This window comes from Heterocephalus glaber, unplaced genomic scaffold (genome assembly GCF_053883595.1).
Source record: "Heterocephalus glaber isolate CG9 unplaced genomic scaffold, H.glaber_assembly_v1.0 deba00001457, whole genome shotgun sequence".
NCBI classification, from domain to species: Eukaryota; Metazoa; Chordata; class Mammalia; order Rodentia; family Bathyergidae; genus Heterocephalus; species Heterocephalus glaber.
This window is the reverse complement of record NW_028258305.1, coordinates 47,163,307-47,176,128: the sequence shown is the minus strand read 5'-3', so window position 1 is coordinate 47,176,128 and position 12,822 is coordinate 47,163,307. Positions and strand designations below refer to the sequence as shown.

The 12,822-nt window shown below is 42.5% G+C and overlaps 1 protein-coding gene across 18 annotated transcripts in view; it reads right to left on the bottom strand.

The window, feature by feature from the left end:
* The window catches only part of Wdr35 (WD repeat domain 35), a 96,589-nt gene that overhangs the window by 22,707 nt on the left and 61,060 nt on the right, over window positions 1–12,822 (bottom strand). For all 18 annotated transcript variants that reach the window (XM_087216651.1, XM_087216648.1, XM_087216647.1 and 15 more), the window contains 9 exons: window positions 11,550–11,686; window positions 11,048–11,251; window positions 9,809–9,955; window positions 8,935–9,067; window positions 6,222–6,332; window positions 5,099–5,263; window positions 4,422–4,562; window positions 3,750–3,906; window positions 158–398 (listed from right to left, as the gene is read on the bottom strand). In XM_087216651.1, coding sequence (XP_087072777.1) covers window positions 158–398; window positions 3,750–3,906; window positions 4,422–4,562; window positions 5,099–5,263; window positions 6,222–6,332; window positions 8,935–9,067; window positions 9,809–9,955; window positions 11,048–11,251; window positions 11,550–11,686 — 1,436 coding nt within the window. The remainder of the gene's footprint in view (window positions 1–157; window positions 399–3,749; window positions 3,907–4,421; window positions 4,563–5,098; window positions 5,264–6,221; window positions 6,333–8,934; window positions 9,068–9,808; window positions 9,956–11,047; window positions 11,252–11,549; window positions 11,687–12,822) is intronic.

The window sequence follows — 12,822 nt, the reverse complement described above, 5'->3', positions numbered from 1 at the left end:
ATAAAGCATTAACAGACTTCTAAGATAAATAACAGAGTGTATTGTTAAGGTAAGTTACTTCAAAATTCCATGCTTTCATTATTGTATTACACATTAAACATACAGCAATCTAAGCTTCTAGTAAGGTACAACGATATCTACTGATTAATTAGCCTACCCTTCAAGAAGGCTGTCCAATTCAGACTTCCTGTTATCTTTTGGAGTATGCTTGGTGAAGATTTCTAGAGCAAGATCTTCATATTGCTGTTTCTGTTCTGAACTCAGGGTCTCTAAAGATTCCAGTTTAATAAAAGCTTTTGAACAAGTGCCGAAAGCTCTACTGGCACATGCACACAGTGCTAACAGAGAGTAGATCTCAACGGCAGGGATAATGTCTTCATAGTCTCTCAGGTGAAAAGCTAGGAAAGAGGACAATTGAGGCTTTGAAATGGGATCATGAATTCTCCAAGGAAAGATTATACGTTGTGTTCTAGTTTAACTTCCATAAACTTTAACAAACTTCAAGAGAAAAACACTGAGAAACTGGTACACTGGTAGGATATATGATCTCCAGGTTCTGTGAAGCCAACTAACCCCTCAGGTCCTCTAAAAATAACGACCACCACAGCAGGACCAGCGGTGCACACTGTAATCCCAGCTACTCCGAGTCTCACAGGAGGATTACAAATTCAAGACCAGCCTGGGCAAGTTAGGGAGACACTGTCTCAAACTAAAATAAAAAGGGCTGCGGGAGTAGTTCAGTGGGAGATTGCCTCGCATGCACAAAGTCCTGAGTTCAATCCCCAGTACCACAAAACTGAAAAATTTTTTTTAAAATGTTTAATTCACCACCAAATGATGCACATGGTTGAGCCAACTTAAAAAGATACACACAGACAAAAAAGTTTCTAGTGTTGAAACATCCATCTCTTATTCCATTTAAGTTAGAAATTTCAGTGTCATTCCAGAAAAATTAATACAGTGTTATTCATAATTCTCAATATCACATTTCTTTTTCTAAAAAGGCAAAGCAACATGGAACCATACACTTGTGCTTCCTTGACTTGGCTAATGCTTGTTTGTTGCAGTGAACAACACACCTGTAAGACAAAGAAGTGAAAATGAGCCCTACCCTGCCAGCTCACATGTTCCACTCTGACAGCCGCTATCCCTTATTGGCAATTTTTCTATACTTGCGATGCTATCTTTCTTTAAAAATGTACTGCAGAATTAATACCAGATTTGTAATTAATTTGTTTCTTTTTCTTCTTTACACCTTGCAGTCTTAATATTTTATTTGGTATGTTGGAATTTTCATACAACACGTAAGTATAAAATATATTCATGTACTTTATAATTAGATTACCATAAAGTGGTTCAAAAGCTCAAGTGTTGACAGTAAACTTTAGTGGAAGACATTTGTAGAAATATATTCAATTACAGTAAATATTACTGTCTAATTTCATACCTGAAACATAACGGCTTCACAGGCAATACTTTATAGGCCATATACTGGTTCAGATAATTTTATCACTGAAAGACAAAAAAATCTGAAGTATATGGATATCTTCACCTCTTGGTGAAGAATCTCTAAGGTCTAACTTTTCTTTTGCTATAAGCCTAGACATTGTATAAAATATGGTTTTCACAGTGAATTACTTACATATTAGCTAGTTTAAATGAAGGTCAGTTATAAAAATATAATAATTCTTGTATATAACGGATCAGTGAGAGAAGCTCTTATACAGATCTAGCACCAATAAAACAAGAACAGGAATAAGCTGCAAAAGAAATGTCTAGAGCATAAAAGAAGAAAACTATAAATCTTTAGGCAACACACAAATGGGTTTTTAAAACTGGTGTTCTAGGTGAGAACACTTGCAAACATACCAAGGACCCCAATATTAATATATCAAGTTAATGCAATTCTAACCCAATGGGAGCTCACAGAGACTCTTCCTACTCTCTAAAAGACTAAGTTGCTCTGGGTGAACAAATATGAGAAAATACCCAGCAATCTTTTTCAAAAAGCAGGGAAATAGCTTAAATCCCAGATATTAAATATAAAAATAATAAGATGAAAATACCAGCACAGAAATACATGAATAGATAATAATAATATAGGGTGGAATTAAGCATATATATAAATTGAGTTTTCTGAAGGTAGAATTTCAAACCTGTAAGGGCAGAACACATTTTGATAAATGCTTTTAGGATAACAAGACAACTTACTATAAAATATAATACTTAATAACCTTGAAGTGAAAGACTCCTAAGTGAAGCACGCAAAGGGCTGCTGGACATGACCTTTTAAAACACCGTTAATATCGCCATCACAGCTAGAGTTCACTCAGGGCCCACAAGGCCAGCACCATTCTAAGTCAATTTTCTCTTCAGGAACTTCTCACTTAATCATTAAAACAGTTCTATGCAGAAGATACCATTATATTCACTTTTCATAAAAAAGAAACGGAAAGGCTAAGTAATGGTAATTTATAAATGCTGGGGGAATCAATATATAAAAGAGATTACATATAATCCCTGAAGAACTCATACAAATAACAAAAAAAAATCACCCTTACAGAATTCTAGAGACATTCAATTACAAGAATTTATCTAAAAATTTTTTGAAATAATCCTGTTAAAATACAGAGCAAGCCAGTTGTGGTGGTGCACCCCTGTGATCCCAGCACTCAGGAGGGTGAGGCGGAAGGATCGCTGTGAGTTTGAGGCCAGCCTGAACTACACAGTGAGACCCTGTCTCAAAAAAAAAAAAAAAAAAGAATACAGATCAAGATCCATCAGGACTCAGGTGTGACAGACACTTAGTGATGTCCAAGCACAACCCAGGCAGCAGATGGAGAACCGCAGGGTCGCCCACAGTGTGAATGGAAGGGAGGGGAACTGACAGGGCTACGCCGTGGGAGCAGTAATGTGCTGCTCCAGCTTGTAACATGATGTATCTCATCTCAGTTATGTTCTCTGGCGTTGGTATATTTAGGCTCTAAAATATAGATAACCCAGAAGATATCTAGATCCAGATACTGTATGTAAATAATCTATAAATCATAGTACATGAAGATCATGGAATATTATATACATTAAAAATGATACAGATCTATGATTACCAATGAGGGAAGATAATCACAACATACTGTTGAAGGGAAAAAGCAAGCTCAAGCATGGAGAAATATCTAAAAGGAAGTTTACCCAAAGGCTAGCAATGATGATCTCTGAGTTTTAAGATTATTTTATCTTTTTCTTTATATTTGTTTTGTTTGGGTTGAAATTATAAGAATCATTTTTATTAAAAAAAATAAAACAAATGCTATAGAAATGTATGCAATATGAAAATACTTCATAATGTTATTTTTTAAGTATACAAAGTATGCCGTTATAGTTTGAAAAAAGTTTTTCCAAGTTTGATATAAGTATAGATTTAGATATAGCTTTCCAGAAAGATAGGGACTGAGCTATTATGTGTTTAACTTTGATGGACAGCACATGAACCCTATATACCTTCTTTCCGCTTATATCAAAGCTCTGATATTTCTGTAAACTACATGTACTACTATGTACTAGAAAAAAGTTTTTAAGTTTCAAAAGGGGGATGTACAAAAATTTCACACGGCGTAATCTCAAACATATGAAGATAAATCCACAGGGAAAAGGCTACTGAACTTAATATAAGAGCGAGCTGAAAGAGCAGGCCTTCCACACGCAGTTTGGGGGTTCCCAGGCACACCGTGCACACCGGGCGGCATGCCTACCTGTCTGCAGTGCAGTGTCCACGTAGCCCTCATACAGCTGCCGCTGAGCAAGCACAAAGAAGTGGTACGCCTCGGCCCCTCTCCACGCGCTGTCTGTGAACCGGCCAGCCGTGGGCAGGACTTCCTCTTCCAGGAAACCAGCCAAAGCAGAAGCGGCCTAGGAGGAAAGCCAGCCCGCACGCGTGTCTGTCACTTGCCACGCCACCAGGGTGGTTACCAGGAAAGTGACTTCAGAGACCTAACACATTAGCGTCACGACACACATCATAACTCATATTTTGGTACACTGCTACAATCAAATTTTAAAACGGAAGTGATTAAACTTCAAGGTACTCTGAGAAGTTCACACTGTGAAGTAGTATACATGTTACTTCCACAGGCCAATACTCATATTCTCACAAAGTTTTCAAAATTCTCTAATTGGAAAGAAAGATTTACAAGGTAGTAAAAATTTTACCAAAAGTAAAATTTGAAAACAAAGATTACATATTAGTCTTTTATTAAAAATACTTTTCCTTACTTCTAAGTAGAAATTTCTGAATTTGAACAGAAACCCTACATCGGGCATTTCTTTTGTACCATTCAGAGACGTTAGTGCCGGCTCTGGGCGGAAGGGCCGCTCTGTGAGGAGGGGAGTGACGCCCGCCCGGCGCCTCCCGTCTCCGCCCTCACCTCGGAACTCTCCCCTCCGGCCTTCCCTCGCTGGGCGCTCTTCACCTGCTCCTGGTGCTGCTGCACGAGCAGGGCTGCCAGCACGTAGAGCTTCTTCACTCGCAGCGGTTTAGCTCTTTTCTTCGCCTCCTCATCGGCAATCTCAAACAGTTAAAAAATTGGGGAAGATATTTCTGAATCTATATTTGTACAAATATAATCATTTCCAAAATTAACTGAAATTTAATTTTCTAAATGACAGAACAAAATATAAATTTTGCATAGATTAATATGGTATTTGTTATATTCCTTTCAGATGGACATTATGAAAAATGTAATATTCAAAAATTTGTACAGCTACAAGGACTCTTAATTTCCAGTTAAGAGAATTTGTACTTGGTGATTCCAGAAAATTCTTTAATTCTTTATTAATTTCAGTACCAAATTTACAATTGTTTAGGTATCAATAAATTGATAATAAATAGCCCTGTTAGTAAAAGATAATAACATCAAAATAACAAATGTTAATAGCAGTAATAAAACCAGAGGGGTTTTGCTGGAGTAAACATTTGTTTCCAAAGAAAATGAAAAATCTGCTTAGAACTATATATATAGTTCTAAGCAGATTTTATATATATATATATGGAAAACATTGTAACTACAACAAAACCAGCTACTCACCAAGATTATTACATTACCTTAAACATCAGCTTAGCAGCATCAAAAAAGTAACTGGCCTTTCGATAGAGTTCTATGGCCTCAAGAGTCTTATTTTTTTCCAGTAAATGCGATGCATATCTAGCTAACAGAGATCCAATTTCTTTCATGTTATGACTTTTAGCCAATTCAACAGCTTTGTTCCACTAGGGGAAAAAAAAACCTGTATCATTCACTCCCTGAGTATTCACATTAACATGTCACAATAACACAGTAAGACTTTAGTCTGCAATAACAGACAGCAGTACAGTACTTCCAAACAGAAGACTGGTATGCTTTTTAAAAGCCCTTAAAATCAGAGCAGTTCTAAGTTCTATAAGCTAAATGTGTGCCAGACGATTAAGTAGTCTAAGACTTACTTAACAAGTGCATTCGAAAAAGAAAATTTCAAAGTTCATAATCACATTAGCCTTGTGATTCTATTTTTGTCCATGCTATGAGCCAGAAAAAGATTTACCTTTTCATTTTTTTTTATCATAAAACAAAATATGCACTTTTGGTTAAGAAAATACTACCTGGTTCAACCTCTAAAAACAATTTTTATAAGCTAAATGAAGCTTTATAAAATACTTTAAGGAAAACACTTCAAAAATACATTGATAGCAGTTTCTAAAATAATTCTCTTTAATTTCAGTTAAACTTCAACTCCTAAAAATATCAAATGCATGTTTTCCAGAGAGGAGAAGGAAAACAGATTTGCCAAAATAAACACTGATGAAGGAACTCAATTCCTCCCTCAGGCAATGACCAAGCTTAACTGGTCCTTCTCTGGAATCAAAACCCAGCCCTAATAAAATGCAGAAATTTGCGAAATTACTTCCAGACAAAAGCTCGCCAGAGGGAAAGCCAGGCCAGCTTCTGCTCCCGTGTGAGCCGTGTGAGCCACTGTGAACGCGCAGCCCCGCTCCCCGCAGGCCCTCGAGGGCCCAGTGCAAGCTCCAGCGCGCTCAGCCCTCCGCTCCCAGGGAGAAACCTGGCTGGCCCCTGCCACCAAGTCCACCTCAAGCCTCCGACCCTCGCAGGGCCACGACGGCGACTTTCATTTTGCTTTGACTTAAAATCCCTAAGGCGACAGACTCCACCGACAGCGACTCCAGGCCCTACCTGGTGGAGGTGCACGCAAGTATCTACAGCGGCCTTCGGCTGGTTACATCTCAGAAAGGCAGTCACGGCCTGCCCGCACATTCCAACTCTCACAAACATCTGCGCTATGTCCTGCGGGGACAAATCAGTGCCATCAGACTTCACAGGCCCAGGAAACCACGTAATCTGAACTTGGAAAGGCCCAGGGACGCGGGGACACTCAGCTGGCTGTGGTAACCGTGGCTTTTCTTTTAGACAGAAGCAGGGGCCACACATCAGAACGGCCGTACGGCAGCGCTTTGCACAGAAGCAGCCGTTCACAGGCTCGGGCACAGACCCGACTTCACCGCAGTCCTTTCTTCTCAGTGCAGCCTCGCGTGCACAGCGGCGTCGGGCGCCAGAGCCAAACCCGCGCGAGTGGCTGCCAAGGGCCCTGGGGCGGGTGGCGTAGCGGCCTCCAAACAGCTCTGTGAGGAAAAGCCAGCCTGCGTGGCCACAGCAGCACCCGAGCTGAAGCGGGAGGGTCGCTCGGGGAGGAGTCCGGAGCAGCCTGGGCAGCAGAGCGAAATGCCCACCTTAAACACCCGGAGCAAAGCAGCCGCACCCTGGACAAGTCCGCAGCGCTCCTGCAAGGGGGAAGCCGGACTCGGCAGAGCGGCGACAGGGCGGCGCAGCGGGAGAGCCACTTCCACCAGATCCAGGCCGCCTGGTGGCCGCCTTCTCCGTTTTCTTTTTCCTTTTGTAATCTGCACCTTTACATAATCTCTCTTGGTTCTTATTTTCCCCTTCCCCTGCCCTCCCTTCAACCCCTCCACCCCTCCCTATCTACAAAGACTTTGTTTCCATTTTTTCGTTTTCTCATATTGATTCCACTCCCTTCTTTCCTTTCCCCTACCCCTCCCACTTCCCCTTCCCCTTTGCCCCTTTTCTTCCTATTTCACATTATCTATTATACCTTTTAGTTAGTCCTTATTTACACTTTCAGTTTCTCACACTAGAGACACTATTCGGTATTTACACACGTGTGTCCTGTTTATTTCACTTAAGAGTACCGCCTCCATGTGCCTCCATTTAGCATAAATGTCTCTAATTTCTCACTTTTGATGGCTGAGTAGCACTCCATTTTAGTTTTCAACCCCACATCTTCTTTACCCAGTCTCCAGCTGACGGGCATTGGCTGCTTCCAGGCTTAGCTGCCACACACTGTGCTGCCTTCTCCATTTTCACAGAATCAATCTTCTGTTTCTTTCGGCGCAGGTAACTAATTAGACAGACTTTTTGTCTCCCCACCTTCCTACTTCCAAAATACATTTGCAAATATAAATGTACATTTTCTGTCCAACTACCTTTCAAAACATGGATATGTTCTTTGATCATAAAGTAACGCATCTTAATAGTAAGGAATTATAAACCAGGAGAAACAATGTTCCCCATACTCGAAACACTCCCAGAGACCTCCGTAAATATTCCCTGACTCCCCAGCTTCTTTGTGCTGTGCATACACACGGATGTGCGCGTTTGTGCAGACTGTGGTCGCACTGTACATAATCTGGTGCCCTGCATTTCCCATGCAAGTATTATGTTCCTCTTCCCACCTTATGAGAAATTTCTCTAAAACTTATATTTATAGTACTACTTAAATTTACTACTTTAGTTAGTTATTTTTACTGTTAAAATTACTTAGCATTTACTCAGTAGTATTAGTCTTCTGGATCCCCAACAGCAAAATTTTTTCTGCTTCATCAAACACACCTAAGGGACGACACTAAAATAGGCCATACCAGTGGTGGCAAACCTATGGCACGTATGCTGCAGCCAGCTGTTACCACTGAAAGCTCCAAAAGGTTCGCCATCACTGATACTGTTCCCTATACCCAGGGTTCTAAGTAATTTCAGTTTCTTTCCTACTCAAGAAAACACAAGTGTTAAGAACAGGGGTGAGTAAAAATGCAATTATTACAGGGACAACTACCCTACTTCACAGTAAGAAAACTGAATTATCAGAATTCTATACTTAAGTATTAACCAACAGACACAATTTTAGAGGTGCAACTCACATCTATACTATGTCCCAAGCCTGCAGTTGAGTTCTACCAACTCCACAGGTATGGTACAGCTCAGTGATTTACCCAGAAGATAAAAAAATAAAACACGAACTCATTAGCAAAATTCAACAATTAATTAAAAGACACTAAAAGAAACATTCAAGTGAATAGAACATGCTTTTAGTTTCTCTTTCTTTTTGGTACCAGGGATTGAACTTGGGACCTTGCGCTTGTGAGGCAGGCAGTGGAACCACTGAGCTAAATCCCCAGCCCTAGTTTTTCTTTCTTAACATAACTACTTTATTGTTAATCTAACTTAATAAAAGTTGAGCAATCTTTTTAAACTTCAGTTGTAGCAAATTTTAAATAATTTCAGATTTTGAAGCAAATTCCTGACAAGATAGTATTTCATCTGTAAATATTTCAGGTATTAAGCTAACTTTCAAAGGCAATTTTATAAAACTGCAGAAACTATACAAGACTACACATTATAATAGTAACAATATGACGGATTTTCCCCTCAGTATATTAATATATTGTTTTATAAGTAAAATACAAGCATCATTCCATGTCTACAAAACTATGAATTTAAGATTTTTAATTTTCTATATTATAGAGGTTATTTCCTGATATAGCATAAAAATTTTATAAAGTAACCTCACGATGAAACCAAAATGTGCAACGCCTACCGGAAGCAACTTGTGGTTTTCTGGCAGTGAACTGGCAAGGCTCTCCAATCCCTCATAATCTTCTAACATGTAATAGCATTCAGCTAAGCGCTCCTGGTTCCGGCCTTGCACATAATATTCCACAGCATTCAACCTATGGAAAGAAAAAACAAAGAAAAGCTTTTAAACCTAAATGAATCTCTGATAAGTACTTTCATCCAAAAGGCTCCTTCACTGGAAGTGGCACCAGGTGGGATACAGCTCAGGGGCAGAGCCCTTGTCCACATGTGTAAAGCCCAGGGTTCAATCGTAGCACAGTAATAATCACAGTGATGATGACGATAGTGATTACTTACATTACCCAATTCATCATCTTCGGTCACACAGCACCATTCAATGGGAAAAGGTCTTAAAGACTACATAGCATATCCTAATTGTAACAGACTCTGAGTATTCTTATGAAACACTGTTTTAATCAGATATATCACAGAACTTCTCCTACTGACACGTGTAAGTGTATTGATCAAACTGAAAATTTAAGAATAAAAGCAATGACTTCCGAAAATAATCTCTAATAACAAAACAAGCAAACATATGCTTGTGCTTTGTTCAGACGCAAATCAAGTAACATCATAGAATTGTACATTGTGATCTCAAACAGTTCAAAGCTGCCCAGAGCTAAGTGCAAGTTTTATGTTTGAAACTTCAAAGTTTTACAGTGCTCGCAGTACAACTGCAAGGATCTTCCTCTCCCATGTGAATGCAGAGCTGTGTGAATTTTAGGATTTAGGAGGATGGGCTTCATTCTCCCAGCATCACATCCTAGGGAAATATTCAGGCAGCAGCCGACCCAAGCACTGAGGAAATGCACAAGACATGCACAGTGACCCCGTACCACTTCTGTCGGTCAGCAAAGTAGTCTCCAATGGCATTGTGAGCTTGTTCAAGGAGACTGTCGTCTGCAACACCTGATCCAGTTTTCAGGAGGTGGAGCACTCTAAACCAGTCCACCAACTTCAGCCGGAGGCCAATAGCAAGGTCCCTACAAATAATGGCATCCAATCATTCATTCATCCATTCAACAAATATTTATCAAGTGCCTACTAAGTGCTAGGTATTATTCTAGGTACTGAGAACACAGGCAGACAAGGTAACTCCAAACTCTTTAGAAACAGCCTGACCAGGTAACAGGCAATGGGTCGGGGGAGGGGGCTGGGATGTGTCCGTCTGATCGTGTGTCCCTTCCAGAATTCATGTTGAGCTGGCTGTAGTGCTGCATGCCTTCATCTCAGCACTGAGGAGGCTGAAACAGGAGGACTTCCGGCCAGCCTGGGCTGCACAGTGCAGTCAAAGCTAGCCTGAACTACATAGCAAGACCCGGTCTCAAAAAACAAAACAAACAAACAAACTCATGTTGCTATCTCATCCTCCTTATGGAGGTGCCAAAAGGCGGAGTCTCTGGGGAACTGACCGCCTTCCTCCACGAGCTGATTAGCACCTTCATAAAAGAAACATCAGAGAAAGTGCACCACTTTTTGCCCTTCTGCTTTCCTCCATGTGAAGGTGTAGACTTCAAAACAGCATCTTAAAAACACAGACGGGCCTTTCACGGGACACCGAACCTGGTTTTTGTGGCCCCTTGATCTTGGACTTCCCAGCCTCCAGAATTTCTATTCTTCATAAATTACACAGCCTCTGGTATTTTATTACAGTAGCACAGAGACACCAGAAAAGGAAAACAATTTTCTGTCTTTTGTTTTCATGCACTTTCAACTTATTTAGCACAGTCATGAATCATCGCTTCTTTTCACCAGGCTGTGGGGCAGGGGGTGATTCGGGGCACGCGTCCTGAGTCCAGGACCCAGGGCAAGTGTGCCTCGTGGTCTCGGTGTAAGTGACTTATATCACCTAGGGGACACTGGCACGCAGCCACTGTTATGCACTACACTGTGACTCTGGGCTGCCGTGTGCATGTGCAGCTAAAGAGCTGGACTGCCACTGAACCCTTGAGCTGCTACAGGCATGTCAGGTATTCCCAGGGCTCTACGTCTCTTCTCCAGGCTGCCCAAATCTCAAGCAAACCTTCCCAGTCTGAACTGGTGGCAGGACAGATGCCTGCCCCTTCCTAACTTACCTTCTGTCCATGTCAAGATACATTCTTTCCGCCTCTTCAAACCTGCCAAAATAGGCAACAACTTCAGCTTGCTTCATGGCCTCGCTTTGCAGATTCCCCAGGCGCTTTACAAACTTGATGCCTTGGTAATCTTCGCAGCGCACAAATGCTTGCTCTGCAGTGCATAAGTCCAGCTTCTGAAGAGCTGCTTCCGCCAGCAGGCGCCTTTATTTAGAAAAGAAACAGAAAGCCTCTGCAAGTCACTGATAAACCAGTCTTGAGCCAGAATTCCATTATTATGCTTATTGCTTCTAGTAAATCCTGGTGGGAAGTGACTATTTCTGCACACATCGGCATGTTTTCCTATACTGTAACACTGTGTTTTAATGAGAACCTTCAAATCTGAAATGAATTTCCAGAATACAAGCACACTCCTTCAGGAGGTCAGTGCAGGAGCCGGGGTGACAGCTGGGCTTTCACGGGCACACGCCAGGCATTTGGGGAAGGCTGGGGGGTTCCATACCACAGTCTGGGGTGTGGGTTGTCCTCTATGAACTGAGATGCATCTTCTATCCCAACCTTCTCAAGCAAGGCTCGACTATCTCTCAAGGACCGAATTTCAAAGTTGAGCATATAATCCTTGTTTGGGTGTTCTGGATCCTAAAAGTAAAGATGAAAACAAAGGAATTCGAATGGTCCCCTGCAGAGTGCTGAGCCTCTCCTGAGCAGTCAGGCGTGCATGGGCAGAAGCAGACGGGGTGCAAGGGTCCCTCCCAGGGCTACCCTCTTCCTCTGCAGAAACCCAGGTGCCACAGCCCCGCTCCCGCGCCCCTTCATCCACGTTTTCCCCACCAGGGGCGAAGCACTGTTGGCCCCTACTGTCAGGCAGCAGCAGAAAGACGAGAGCAGGGGCTGGCAGCATCGCTACCCCGTCGTGACTGTGCGGCTGACTAAGATAATGAAACACCTGGAAGCCTATCTGAGGAAACGGCCAGATAAACCAGCAAAGAAAGGAAACGAACAGTCACAACCAGCCTGGCCACACTCTCCTCACCACCGTTCATGACAACAGCACTGAACAAGTAGAGCCCACGAGTGAGACAGTAGTGGGTGGGTCCTGGGGTCAACGGAGCCGCAAGCACCCCCTCCTCTCCCGGCTACAGCAGCACTGGAGCTCAGTGTGGAGCCCAGGGGCCCTGTGTGCAGCGGAAGGGGCCAGTGCTGACGGTGTGAGGCCTGGGCTGGGGGAGGCCTGACCTAACCCAAGGAACTGCTCACTGGCCATGTGAAGGGACCCCCCCCGCCCCATCTCCGGAGAAAGCACGAAGTCCACGGCAGCCCGCCCAGTCCCACACGCCCAGCCTCATCTCTGCCAGTGCTACCAACCACACCCAGCAGCTCTGGAGCCTAATCATTCCTCTGCCTATTGCTAGCTGGCCCACAGAGGCGAATTACTAACTTCTCCCTCCACGCCCCAGAGTCCTTGCCTGACAAAGTGGAAGAAATCATCAAACTGCTTCCTAGAGCTGTGAGGACTGAAGACAGAACGTGTCTAACATGGGCACGATGCCCAGCCATGCCTGTCACAGAGCGCTTTAGGCTAGGCCACCCCCTTACGGAGTCAGGGCACCCCACCTCTCCCCTGGCTGCTGAATTACTTTCCTCTCTCCCCAGTTCCTCCACACAAGGCCAGGGGTTGTGTTTTACTGACTCTCAATTAAGCGTGCTGAATCAATGAACACATGAACTCTGAGTAAATCATTTTACTCATCTGAAGAAAGGCATTCGGAAGACCT